General features: G+C 44.0%; 1 protein-coding gene across 1 annotated transcript in view; it reads left to right on the forward strand.

Moving 5' to 3' along the window:
* Positions 1–14,822, forward strand: part of LOC138498335 (fibrocystin-L-like) — a 94,757-nt gene that overhangs the window by 7,394 nt on the left and 72,541 nt on the right. Inside the window, exons 2-4 of the mRNA XM_069622134.1 lie at positions 1,156–1,213; positions 1,572–1,656; positions 11,751–11,804. Coding sequence (XP_069478235.1) covers positions 1,156–1,213; positions 1,572–1,656; positions 11,751–11,804 — 197 coding nt within the window. The remainder of the gene's footprint in view (positions 1–1,155; positions 1,214–1,571; positions 1,657–11,750; positions 11,805–14,822) is intronic.

Consider the following 14,822-nt stretch of genomic DNA (forward strand, 5'->3'; position numbering starts at 1 on the left):
GAGGTGGACTAGCCTAATGCCTTCCTCATTTGTCACAAGCTCTTCAGAACGTCTAATGTAAGATGGCTGGCTATGTGGCCTGCATAGACTCTGACATGTAAAAGTGAAAGAGCCAGTCTTCCCCCAGCAATAGCAGAAAGAAGCATCTTTACGAGAATCTTCCAACCTGCTGAATGGTCAGCATTGTCGGACCACTGTAGTGAATACTTTTGGATTTGCATATAAAGTCGCAGTTTGAATCAGGAATACATTTGTTACTGCAAACTCATGAAATTAAAATTGTGCTTTTCTGGTTGTCTAGACCACCTGTCGAACTGTAACACTGATAAAACCAGGACAACAAACTGCTTCTACATTGCACTGCATGTTAAGAAATACTGCAAAGCTATCTCCTGCATTGCAGACAACTATGAAATTCTGCAAAGACGGCTCATTACAAGTTAGGCAGTGCTGGTAAAATGTGGTGGCATTACCCATATACCGCCACATTACCACACCACCCAACTATAACTTTGGCAGAAAGTTGGAGGATTCCCCTCCAACTATGAGCTGGAGGTAAATCCAGCAGCTTTCCGACACATTTTGGTGGAATTACTACAGAAGAATTACTGTCGCTGTAATTCTGCAAACAATGCCCCATTGAGTCGGAAGGACTAAATAAAATGGGGATATAGACCTCCAACGCCACTTGTAATCTTGCGATAATACCACCGGACCAAGTGGCAGTAACAGTAATACAGTTTGGCAGTATCTGGGCAGATTTACCACCCAGACACCACCGAACTCGTAATGAGGACCAAGAAGGCTAACCTGAAGTTATTTTTGTTATAAAGAATCTTAGCTTTTCTTCTACAATCTTCATATCTGGCTATTGTATCTGTAGGTTCCTGTGAAAGTTGTACTTGAAGTTTACCTCATATCTCTGCACTGAATCTAATATTACTCCTGCATTTAATTGTGTTGTCTTTGAGTGACAGTATATATATTTTAAAGCTTTTACCTGCAATATAGATAAAACCCTATGAATGGTCTTAGTGAAGTAGGACTCCTCACATGTTATTTTGAATGGGACTCTTGGAAAAGAGTTAAAGAGAAAGTGTTCGATAAGTATTATGATATAATGCTATTTAATGCATGTTTCCTTTGTTTTTGTAGCCACTGCAAGAACGGACCCCATCAATAACAACTGTTGTACCCTTGTCCGGTGTCCCAGGTCAGTCCTTGATAATTCAATAGTAACAAAATGGCATTAAGGACAACAAATGCAAACAATAACAATTATTCAAAAATCACGCAGTGGAAAGAAATGTATGATTAGACAATTTTCTACAGTTGAGGAATGTGTGGCAATGGAGTAAATATAGCCTCACAGCTCTGCATTTGCCCTTACTATTGATTTTGCTAACATGTGAAATGTACGTGCATTTTTGACAGTTAAAACACAAGCATGTTTCCGTTTTCTTCTTTTGTTTACAAGAACATATGAAGTATGGTTAGATGTGTATGCATATCCTTATACCGTTTCCTGCACATTTATGGTTGACATATTGCTTTTTGCTTGTTTCTGATAGGTTCATTGGTATCAATCAAAGGTCAATTCTATACAGAGGCATATGGTGCCTTCAACCCTTACAATCGAAATCTGAGGATTAAGAGGTATTGTTACTTTCATCTACTATAATTACTCAAATACTTATACTGCTTTAGTCCAAAATAGTGAGACCGGTCTTTCAATGAAGGTATTCTGTTAACATTCATGCTGAACAAACTGTGCTGAATTCCCATGTGAAAATGTTTAGAAAAAATACTGTTCCCATATGGTTTGATCATGTTAGGTAGTTCTATTAATTTATTGTAATTATTTATTTATTGTAATTATTTGATGACAGTTTAACTATATCATTCTTTAAAGAAACAGTACAATAACAACATTTAAAAATAAAAAATTAAGAAGACAATCCAATCATAATCAGAATACCTAAGGAAGAGTGTTATAAGTTCTGTTTTACTGGTAATGTCTCTCATTCCTGACTGTCTTTTCGCAAATTCAGAAGTGGTGTGCCGCCAATGATCTCTGCCTTAGTGCCAGTAAGACTGAGATCCTCCTTATCGGAACACCAGCTCCCTCCTTTCCTCTCACGCTCTGGCCGCCCACCCTGGGCCCTCTTCCTGCTCTTACCTGTGAGGCTAAGAACCTCAAGGTCATCTTCGACTCCACACTCTCCTTCTCTCCTCACATCTCTGACGTCTCTAAGAAGTCAAACTACCAGCTGTACCTCCTCAGAGGTATTCTTGCCTTCCTCACTTTCCACCAGAATCTCACTGTCTCCAGAGCTCTGGTCCTTTCTAGGCTGACTACTGCCTCTACTCTCCACCATCTACAACTCATCCAGAACAGGACTGTGAGACTTGTCCTTGGCCTCAAGCACAGGGATAGTATCTCTCCAGCTCTGAAATCTCTTCACTGGCTCTCAGTGGCAGCATGGATCAAGTTCAAGAGCCTCTGCATTGTCCACAAGGCTTTCTGGGACCTAGGACCTCAATACCCCCAACTCTCTCTTCCTAAATATCTGCCTTCTCAAGCTCTCCGCTCCTCCACCTCAAACTCTTTGAGGGTCAGTCGCTTTTCCAAGCAAAGAGGTGGGGGCAGATCTCTTTCTTCGACTGGGGCCTCCCTCTGGAACAGCCTCCCTTCCTCTCTGAAACTTGAGCAGAACTATCTCCAGTTCTGGAATCAACTCAAGACCTTTCTCTTTGCTTCTGCCTTCTCTCTTCCTCTCCCTTGGCGATCACCTGCTTGATCCATGCACTGGTCACCTTGTCACCCTCTGAATTTAGGCTCAGGTCTCTGCCTTCCCAGCTGCAATCCCGCACTGCCTCTTGGCTCCCCTGCACTTGTGGTCTTTATCAGTAACAATACAGTTTCCTCTCTTGTATTTATTCGCCACCTGCTGGCTGCACTTATGAGTACCCGCGCCTGCCACCCGTTGGCTGCACTCCTGTTTTTCTCTTTTGTCCCACTCTTCTCCATCCTCCCTCCACCCTCAGCACTTCTCCCCTCTCCCTTCCCTGCTCTTGCGCGATCTGAATGACACAAGGCCTAGTAAGATCGTCATTTTGTCCTTCCTTTGTTTCCCACTCCTTGTCTTGTCATGCCTAGAAACACTTGTGTACAGGTGGGTTATAAATGCCATATCATATCACAGGAACTCAACGTATAGTCTAAGATGTAGTTGCAAAAAGACCAAAAACAACATGTTGTACTGGAGCAGAAAACGTATGAGCTATACTGACAAGTAGAGAAGAGCAGAGAAAAGCTTCTTAGGTGGATGATATAAGGGCGAAATGAAAACCAAAAAGGTGCTAAAAAAGAAAAATGTATATGAAAAGAAACAGAAATGGAAAATGGAAATTAAATATTATATTACAGTTCGTGTAGATTCTTCAAATAGGGGAAGAGAAAAGAGGCCGACAGAATTTTGGATAGAGAATAGACTGGAAAGATGTCAAGGTTGGACAACAAAATAGGGTAAAGAACATAATCTTAAATGGGAAAGAACAAGAATTTGAAAAAATAATAAGATCAACAATGTATGCAAGTGTTACTCAAATGCTAAATAACTGCAGGCAGTACATATGAGTAACAGTGGACCCTTTAAAGTGAAATCTAGATTACGAAGGGTAGAGGATATGTGAGGAGAAGCTGACGGCAGTTTCAGTCCTGGGTGAGTAAATGTGGAGAAAATCGTCATGCATCCACATTTCAATGGCAGGAGTGACTGACAGACAAACCTGAATGAATGGAGTTAGTAAAAGATGCAAATGAAATCATAATCTACATTATACATGATCAGAGTAGAAATAATCGAACATAACGTAATCAAAGCACATTGCACCATAGAAAGTCAGAAAAGCAGGAGACCAAGGAAGGATTGTTTAAAAAACAAAGTTACTGAAAAAAAGCATGTGGATTCATCAGAGTAAAACTAGTGATGGCCCATTCCCAAGATTTAATGTAAAGAAAACCAGAAAGAACAGGAGGGAGTCCACATTGTTTAAAGAAACAGGCCTATCATGAGGTGCAAAAATAGGCGCCATACACGATGTAAGGGAAAATTCAATTGAAGGACTCAGAAAAATACAAGAAGGCACTGTGAAGAAAAGTGGTGTGGAAGATAACAAAAATGAAGAAAGTTGGGATATTCACATGCTTTCAAGATTACAAATGTGATTAAAGAAATAGATCTCAAAATAGTTATAGGGAATGAGGGTAGTATAACTTGAAGGAAGCGCCTGAGGCGGAAATAGACAAACGTGTCGAGGGCAGTGGAGGCTCCGCAGGTTTTAGCCTGTTGGTGGGTGAGGAAGCTCCCTTCGGGAAAAAGGTCGCCGATGGCTTTTAAGTTCAGCTTGTCAACCTAGTTTAGATAAACTTTCTCTGTGGTCAGGGGAATTCCCAGAATACATTTTATCGGCAGGAGAGGGGAGAACCTGGTCTGAATGTCGCATTTTTGTGCAATTTTTTTCCAGATTGCGATGGTAGAGAGACCCGTATTTAGAGTGTTGTGTGAGGTGTGGGTTTGACCAAAGATTGCTGCTCTCAGCAGGTAAGGGGATGTGACAACTCGCTCTAGCTGCACATGGGGCCGGACAAAGTGCGTGGCGTACCAGTGGCCTAAGAATTGGGCCTGTGCCGCCCAGTAATAGCGTTCTAGGTCGGGGAGTGCCATGTCGCCCTTATTCACTGGTTGGATCAGTAAATTATAGGCTATTCTGGCTGGTTTGCCCGTCCATAGCTGTTCTAGGACTAGGCTCCGAAGGTGTTGGAGGTGTTTCTGGGGTACCAGTAGGGGAAGGTTTACGAAGATATAAAGGAGTTTGGGTAGTATCACCATTTTGACTAGAGACACTCGTCCCCAGAGGGTAAGTGGCAATGACTTCCATCTATCAATTTTCCCTTGAAGTGTCTCGGTTACTTTGCCATAATTATCTTGAAAGAGAGTTTGGTGGTCCCTGGCCATTTGGATGCCTAGGTATCAGACGTTTGTGTGCTCCCATTTGAGGCCATAGTCGTCTGGGAACTCTTGGGTCTCTAGGGTTAGCGGCAATATAATTTACTTGTTGTGGTTGATTTTTAGGCCGGAGAAGTTGCTGAATTTAATGATATCATGTATTACCGGGTTCAGGTTCACTGCTGGGTCGCGAATATAGAGGGCGATGTCATCCGCATACAGGGAAATTATTAATTTGTGAGGGCCAAAGGATAGGCCTCTGTGTATGTGTCTGGCTCGGAGGTCCGAGGCGAGGGGCTCCATTACTAGCGCAAATAGTAAGGCAGATAAGGGGCACCCCTGCCTAGTTCCCTGCTGTAGGTCAATTGCCATTGATCTGGTTTTCCCCAGGATTATGTGTGACCGGGGTTGGGTGTACAGGAGGGCAATCAGCTTGAGGTATTGTTTGCCAAGACCCATTCGCTGGAGCACCTCAAAGAGAAAGGGCCTTTCGATGGAGTTGAACGCCTTTTCGGCGTCCAGGAGGACCGCTATTGCTTGGTGTGAGGGGTCTAGTGCTTCCATGACTCCGAACATGCGTCTGATACCAAATGTTGTGTTGCGTCCTGGGACAAACCCTGCCTGGTCGGCGAGCACCAGCGTGGGCATAAGGGGGATTAATCTGGAGGCCAGGATCTTGGCTAGTATCTTGTTATCGAGATTGATCAAAGAGATTGGTCTGTAGGAACCGCATTCTTCTGGGGGCTTGTTGGCTTTATGCAGTAGGATCACGTTCGCCTCACGGAGGGTCGGGGGTAGTGATCCGGTCTTGAGTGCTTCCTCGAAGACCTGTATCAGTAGGGGGGCGAGGATGGGTGCGAATGCTTTATAGAACTTGCCGGTTAGCCCGTCGGGGCCGGGCGCTTTAGTGTTTGGTAGTTCTTTAATAGCCTGGAGGATTTCCTCTGGTGTGATGGGTTGATTTAGAGGTTCCCTTAGCGTGGCATCTACCCAGTGTAATTCTATTTCGTTCAGATAGCGCACTAGTTCCTCTTGGGTGGTGGTATAATTGGCCCTGAACAAGTTTTGATAGAAGGCGCGGAAGGTTTCCGCTATTTCCTTGTCGGTGTGCACTAGGGTGGCTTGGGGATTTCGGATCTGCTCTATTTGTGTAGGTCTCCGGTCTGCCGCTATTGGGCTCAAGAGGAGGGATACCCAGTTTATGCCCCTCTCCATATTGGTCGATGCGGTGGCCTTGTGATAGGAATTTCAGTTCACGATCTTCTGTCGCTCTGAACTTGTTTAGCTACTTCTTCAATGCTGCCAGCACGTGCGGCTCGGGTGATGTGGTGTGTAATCGTTCAAGCTCCTTCAGGCGGGCTTCGCTTGAGGCCAGTTCACGTCTGATGAGTTTTAAAATTCCTTCTGCTTTTGTTAAGCAGATCCCCCTAATGTAACATTTCAGGGATTCCCATAGGGTTCCAGCTGATGACACAGAGCCCTGGTTGAGTTCGAGGAAGGTGGCTATCTCTGTGCGGAGTTCATCTGCGAACACCTGATCCTGTAATGCCCCCGGTTTGAATCTCCATGGCCGTCTCCCTTCTGAAGGATCTGGTGGGGTGCACTCTACTGTGACTGCTGAGTGGTCAGACATTGATCTAGGCAGTATTTGGCACTGGTGCCATTGGACTTGAATGTGTGCGGAGACCAATATGTAGTCCAGGCGGGAACTGGTTTTATGGACCCAGGAGTGGAACGAATAGTCTTGAGTCTCCCTGTGCTGGCGTCTCCAAATGTCCACCAAATTGTATGCTTTACAAATTTCGAGAACTTGGAGGGCTGCTTTAGAGACAGTTGTAGATGATGGGTGAGACCTATCCTTCTGTGGGTCTAGTGCGGTATTCATATCGCCTGCCCAGATAATTGTTGCAGTCCTCGCTTCCCCCAGTTTTGTCATTACCCAGTCAAAGTTGTTGTGCCCATCTGTGTTTGGCCCATAGGAGTTTACGATGATGAATTCCGTGTTTTAAATGGTCCCCCGTACCAGGAGTGACCTTCCCTCCTCGTCATTTCTAACAGATATTAGTTTGAATTTTCGGGATCTATTTATCAGGATTGCCACTCCTCTGGCATATGAGGAATATGAAGCAAAGTATCTATGGCAGCCCCAATCCCGGGCCCATCGATTCTCTGTTCCGGGTAGGAGATGGGTTTCCTCAATTAGCGCAATATCCACTTTGTGCCTCCGGAGATACTGTGTCATCTTTCTCGTTTTGGTCGGGTTATTGCCCCCTCTGATATTCCAAGTAGCTAACTTGAATGTTGTTGGTGGGTAGGCAGTTTGGCTGACCTTGAGGCAGAGAAGCGGTTGGTTGAGTTGGGCCACATTACAGCTGCGTTGTGCCTACGTTCCTGTTTTCCTAGGCAAGGGCTAGTGTCGGTGCATCCGCCGGGCAATTCCGGGTGCAGGTGAAGGGGCGCGGATTCCTGGTGAGCACACTTCCATAATATTAAACAATTTCCCTCCCAACCACGGGCAACCCCCAACTCGCCCGTCAATTTTCCCCTCCCAATTACCCAAAACATAAACGTAGCTGCGCTTGGGGCGCTAGGGAATTTCTAAGGTCAGGCGCACCCTGAAGTCCATCATGATTGTGGAGGCCAGGGGCTCTTTTGCGTCGCACATAGCGGCCTGATGCTGGGCATGTTTGGGTGTCACAGTGGGTCTCTGTCCACTCGGTCTCTCCTGGGGGGTCTCGGGATGCCGACGTTCTGTTTACACCTCAGCCTATCCAGAAAAGCATTTGCCTCCTCGGGCGTGTTAAAAAATTGGGATTTGCCGTTTTGTTGGATTCGTAACTTGGCAGGGTATAGCATGGAGTACAGCATTTTGTTGTCCTGTAGTCGGCGTTTCACCCCGGTGAACATCCTGCACAGCGCCTGGACCGACAGGGAGAAGTTGGGAAAGAATTGGACGTCATCTCCGTCGTGTTGCAGGTTCCCCTTCTCCCTTGCAAGGCGCGCTATCGTGTCCCGGTGTTTGAAATTAAGTAGTTTGGCAATTATCGGGCGGGGGGCTGTCCCGGGGATGGGACAGCTGGTCGGAAACCTGTGGGCTCGCTCCACTACAAACATGTTGGACAACGCGGGGCTTCCGAATAACTCTTTGCATAGGGTTTCCACAAAGTCTTCCATTTTTCTTGTGGTTTGTTGCTCTCTCACCCCTAGGATCCTAATGTTGTTCCGGCGGGAACGTCCTTTGAGGTCCTCGTTTTTAGCAATGACAGCTTTCATTTGGGTTTCAAGTGCTTGGTGGCCGTGGAGGCCGCATTATCTTCGATGACGGAGATTCGTTGCTCGGCGGTATCAAGCCTGTCGCCATGTTTGTCCAAGCGATGTTGTAGCTGGTCAACTTTTGTGGACAGGGTATCAAGCTTACTGTCTATATTGCCGATGCCAGCTTTTAGTTCGAGTAAGATCTCTCTGATGTCTGTGGCTTGCGCGGTTGAGCGAGGTCGTCGTCGTGTGGCATGGACTCTTCCGGGCTTTCTAGTCGTTCGTTTGTTTTAGGGGTTTTGACAATGGCTCCTGTCTCGAACGTCAGCTTCCTCTGTGATTTATCGGATTTTCCCATTGCGGCGGCTTTGCTGTTCTCGGACCGAGTGTGGCTCACTGCCTGTAAGTCTCCTCCCTCAACCGTTTCCCCACTGTCGCGTGGGTGGCAGCGGATAGGGTCTGTGAGTTCTGCAGTGGTTATTATGGCGTGCGGGGAGTCCCCCGGGGGGGTCAACTGTAGATGGATACCTCTTGTTGGACAGCGGAGCACTCCCCCAGGCTGAGTTGTCCTGTGGTTAGGGGGGTCCGCTGTCGGCCGCCATCTTGGTCGCGCTCTAGCGCCCTTTCCCATAGGATTATAAATATGTGTAGGGTACAGCATAAAGAGGACTGAGAGCAAATGGACAAGGTAGGAGAAGACATATGAGCGGGCATGGAAGATGGATATACATGTTCAGGTCTGAAGGCTTTTTTGTGGTAGCTCAACTCCAAAACCGATGAAGGAGAAACAGGGACTCATTATAAGTGTTCCTGTCTTGAATTAAAGTGGCAGTAATAATGTTTACTGGGACGTTGGGGTGGCCAAAATTACCTCAAGCCAAGAGCCAAAATGCCGGTTTTAGCGGTACTGATAATACAGGCAAATCCCCCCATGGAGTCCTCTGGGACTCCATGGAATGGGGATTTATTGTTTCTACCAGCACTTGGAATCTGTCTGTAACACCGTCAGACCGAGTGCTGGTAACGGTAATTCCGTTTGCTGGTATCCAACCAGATTTACTGATGGGATACCACAAAACTCATGAGGCCCAAAGAAACAGATCAGTCGAGGAAGACAATAATGATTTGGTTTTGATACCAGACTTGAGACAGAACTATTTAAAAATGCATGTGTGTAAGCCAGCAAGGGATTGAAACAGAGCAACATTTGGTGGAGATTGATGGCTACACCATCACCTCCTAATTTGATGGATAGTGGAGCTTGGGCACACAGCTTAATAGGCTTGTAATTGAAAACACATGTTCACATCAGATCAAATAAGTCAGCATTCGCTTTATCAACCTAAACTGTGGCAAGCTGGTCAGACAAATTTAAAAATATTTCACATTAAGGGCCTAATTCATGGGACGTTTAGCACGGTGCAAAGTGACTTTGCACTGCCAAAAACACATTGAACCGGGACTAATTCACAGAGCGATGCAAAGTGTATTTTTGCGGATCAAATTCCCTTTGCACTGCAAAAGTACTCTTTGCACTCGGCTAAACGGGCCTAATTCACACAAAAAAGCACTATATCTGCACTACAACGTGACTTTGTTCCACAAAAATACACTTTGCACAGGTCTGTGAATTAGGCCTGGTTCAACGTGTTTTTTGGCAGTGCAAAGTCTTTAAAAATACCTACTAAAGTTAATGAAAAGAGTAAAAACACAAATGAAGACATTAAAATAACTAAATAGATCATACTTCTTCAGGTAACCATACATACTCTGCTGCACTACTTAGCACCCCCTTTTTATTTTTCCCTATTTGCAGGATTGAAGCAATCTTTTTCAAAAAGGGGGAAACTCATCCTGTACACATCACCACTGGTTGTACCATCCACAACCCTCCTCGCCTCTTCTGCACCAGATAGCCTATGACCCGGATGTGTATTACGTTGTTGAACACTACTTTTAAATATTCAAGCCAGTGTGTCTTTTTGAAAAAAAGAAAATCAATCTAAATTTGCTTTCTTAAAATAGTTATGTGAATTCATTGTTTTATCTCTTTGTCAGCATTCCTCAATTGTATGGACCTATCTTTGTGATACACCATTAGGGTTACCATAATATAAATACTATCTGGGCAATGGGCATCACAGTGGGTAATGAGTGGTACTTGTTAGAATTTCCATTAAGTCTAGTAAAAACAGTAAGGCACAAGGAAAAAATAGTTCATTGTGTTCGATGCACCATTAGGCGGTTGGGTTTTGCAGTCTTCTTCAACAATCATGCATGTACATAGTAATCATGGATGTCAGTTGATGGGTTCCCATGGGCATTTGTCATGTGAGGGTTATGCAACAAGATGAGCCTGTTGATTGGTTGGGCTTGGTTTCAGTGCCATCTGGGTAGTTTGTAAGGAGGAAAGGGGAAGGGCAATAAATGCCTTGCTTTATTGAGTGGTATGGGAGATTTATTGGTCACGTCAGATGCGGGAGAAATTGTGCACAGTGGTTGAGAATGCAGTGTTTGGTGTGTAGTGCAGAAAGGCTGCTGTTAATTGATGTTGGAGTAATGAGTTGTGGGGACTGCCCTGTGCTTCTTAGTGCTTAGAGACTCCATGAATGTAATTTGACTGGGTGGTAGATGCACGCTGAGAAGAAAGTGATGAAAAAAAAGAAGTATTTCATGAAGGGCATTCAGTAGTTGTAATTCAATGTATTGGGCAAGGGGGTTTCCGAGTGTGTAGTGATATGACTCAGTCTCCACATTTGAAAATACAGCAGTAGCTCGAATATTAAGCACCACTGGAAGCCCAATGGTGCCATATAATCAAACATGCTGGATAACCAAATGCTTCCAGCCCTTCAGCTCTGTTTAACTGCACTCTCCCACCTGTAACATTGGTTATCTGGTATATTAGTGTCTTACTAGTGCATTTATTTCTGCATCATAATCACATTTATACTGTAAGAATATCAGTGTGATAACGTAGCAAGGATGCAGGGTTTTGATTATCAGAAAAACATAATTTTGTAACACAGCACAAAATGCTGACATGTCCTTTTCCAGATCCAAATGCATACAATGATATGAATGTAATCATTTACTAGACACATAGTTTAAAGGGTCAAATAGAAATGCTGTGCTTACTACTCATTATGAATATCCTCATGATAGTTGAGTGGTAATGATAAAGAATCTTCCATTGTGCCCTTTAACAATATGTGGGCAATATTCGAGAAATATAAGAGAAATTATGAATGATGTTGTTTTTGGGATCAATGCACACTGTGTTTGGAAAAATACAACTCTCTCTATAATATTCTTTGTAATGGGATTCCATTTGTAGACAATATAATGAATCTTGAACATTGCAACATGATAAGTTAAAGGCTAAATGTATCTTAGTTACCGTACATTGAACAAGATTACTATTGTCATTGTGTTCACTAATGTAACTAGAACTATACTCATTCCTTTGCTTTTTATATTAAGAGTTTACGTCGGAGGAAGTCCCTGTGAACTTCTGAAGCCCAATTCCGATGAACCGTAAGTAAAGCTGTTACGTATATTTAAAAAATAAAATCTATTTTCCTGACATGGTATTTCAGAAAGGGTAACAGAAACACCACACTTTACTTCTTTCTTCATTTCTTTCTGAGTTATTGAGTTGCCTCCAATATGTATATATAATTACCAAAGGATGTCTGTGCATGACATCCTAACACTGAGACTCAACCCGGCTCTTCTAAAATGTTTGTGAGCCTCCCAAATGCAGCATGGTTCTCTGCATTGGGAAGAGGAAACCCAATGGTCACGATTGAGTGACAAATGTCATAGCTAATTTCTTCTCCGACCTGATCCTTAGGCTATCCACATGAGTATACATGCTTCATTTATACAAACACTTTGATGTTAGGTTGAGTGGTGTGAAACATGAACTGAGCAGCAACCCAGTATGCATGTATGCACTTATTGATTCAAGCATTCAACCCTTTCATCACAGACATATTTGTCAAACGTTAATATTTGCTTTCATTTTTATGTGCTCATACTCATTGCTCATGAGGGTATTTTACAAGAGCACAATAGGAGTGTATCAGACTTTCCATCTTGAAACAGTAACCTTCTATCAGAAAATAATCAATATGGTTAGCCTAGATTTTGATAATGGGCTTTGCTGAGTAAGACATGTTATTATGGCTGCAATGTGTGCTGGAAGTGATTGTAATGAGGCAGATGAATGTGTAGGTAATACCCACGCCCCTAATCAGATGAGTATGCAAGTACCACTTCCTATCACACCCCTTGCCAGTATTGTCCAAGTGAGAAACGATACCATCTGAGACAGACCTACCGCCCCAAGAGTCTAGGGGTGAAAGACAAAACTAAGTTCATGAAGATGTAATTCTGAATACAATAGATGGTGTGACCAGTAGAGTGATAGGTAGGTATATATTGTGAGGAGCCAGGAATGCAACACGGACACAGATGATTCATGGTTGTTGTCATAAACTTATATTTAAATTAAAAAGGGTTGGAAGGTGCCTTACTGTCCCTACTCTAGGAGGTATTTTCCCTACCTCAACCAAAACTAAGGGTCTGTCCAATGTCAAGATGTCCAAAGCAAACGGTCCTGTGTCCCAAATCCTATCCTCACCCTCACATTCTAAAAATAACTCTAAGGTGCTAAGGTAATGTCTCTGGTCTTGAAAGGTGCACACATTTTCAAGTTCGAAAGAAATGTATATATATACATATATATATATATATATATATATATGTACTCCCACACAAACGGTTCCAAATGGATAAGGTTCACAGTCCCAGGGGACGGCTCCCTTCCCCAGGTTTCTCTTTAAGAGACTTCAAGACTCCTACGTGTACAATTTCTCCTTGGAGTTCTTTGTTCAACACACAAAATAAAAGACCTTGTAGTCAACACAACTTGGATACGACTCTCTACTTCGTAACACCCCTGGTGTACTCCCCTGCCAGGTTATTTTCTACTTCAAGTTAACTTTTGCTCACAGTCTTGCTTTTATTCCTTTGCCATGACGTCTTTATGTGTCTTTCACACTTGCAAACTTTAATTTGGCCTGGTATATTCCGCTGCCAGGGCTTTTAATGTGATTTCCTTTACACACTTGCAAACATGGTTTTGCCGGGTGTACGTACTCTCCTGCCAGGGCTTTCATGCAATTCACGTTACATACTTGTAAACTTAATTCTGCCTGGTGTATTCTCCTGCCAGGGCATTCATGTGACTCACGTTACACACCTGCAAACTTGAATTTGTTACATTCACCTCCAGTAGTTCTCTTTAGGTAACAATGAATCTCAAATTTCCTTTAATTCATTTCACTGTCCTTTAATGTTCTTTGGTAGCATTGCCGAAACACCCTGGTGTCCCAACCTCCATCTTTAGGACTCACCGGCTTTCTTTGGTGCTCTTTAGTTTACTCGTGGTAAACGGGAAGCAGCAGTTCGTGTCCCGCCTCCACCTCACAGGCTCTTTGACTTCACCCACCAGCTTCCACGTCCTTTGCGGCACCCGCTTGGTTGCTGAATTCTTCTCAGTGTGTGAGCAGAATAGGTGCTGCTCTTCGGCTCCCGTCGCCGCCAACCATATTTGCTTTCTTCTTCTGGTGCGGTGCCACCGTGGCAAACACTCTCCTGCAGCCTTCGTCTGTCTGCCTTCCCCTGCAGCCGGTTGGCTCCACTGACTTCTTTTTAGCGTTTTGGTAGTCCCTTGAATGTCCCAGCACCTGGCAGACGCTCATAACCACTAAAGCGCGTTCTGCACTTCTCAGCTTAATGGATCCTCATTGCTCCATTCAGCATCCTTGTTTCAGTATTCTCATATGCATGAACATGTTGGGCATTTCTTGGTTTTTATTTCCCATGATACTGGAAGAGGCTATCAGTAGGTTTTGTGTGTTGGAGGGAACTCTTACAATAAGCCAACAAAGCTTGAGATATGAGGGAAACATCCCTAAAAGGGAAAGGGGGTATGTGTCTTTACCTGAGGATACCATGTTATGACGTTGAGGGTCGCCTCCCCCAATGTGGTCCTCCCTCATATAGCCACCCCCCAGTGTCAGGATAAGGTAGAGGCTGCCGTATCCTGGCCACATGGGGAGAGGTTACCTTAGGGAAAAGTGTGATGACACCATCAGTATCATCACAATACATATAGAGATAGAAAATAACTAGATGGCTCCACACATACACACAAATTTAACAAAGCAGACACCAGTAAATATAGATATGAAGAGCACATAGCCATGAAGAATATTCGCACATCTACATGAAGTACATATGCACGCAGCTATGAAGAGGATTTGCACATAGGCATAAAGAACATACACACCTATAGGTGCAGCCTCTAAAATCATTAACATGTAATAGATGCAGGGCACAACATGGCAGAGAATGAACCAAGATGCATCCATTTTCCTAAATGCAGAGGCCCCAGCAGGTCTCAGAATTAGCAAGGCCTAAGAACCCAAGATGATAAACTGTATTCTAGAAACTTGTTTAGAGTTCAGACAGTTTCTCACAGCT

The sequence above is a fragment of the Ambystoma mexicanum genome, chromosome 5q (assembly GCF_040938575.1).
Source record: "Ambystoma mexicanum isolate Mex_15411 chromosome 5q, UKY_AmexF1_1, whole genome shotgun sequence".
NCBI classification, from domain to species: Eukaryota; Metazoa; Chordata; class Amphibia; order Caudata; family Ambystomatidae; genus Ambystoma; species Ambystoma mexicanum.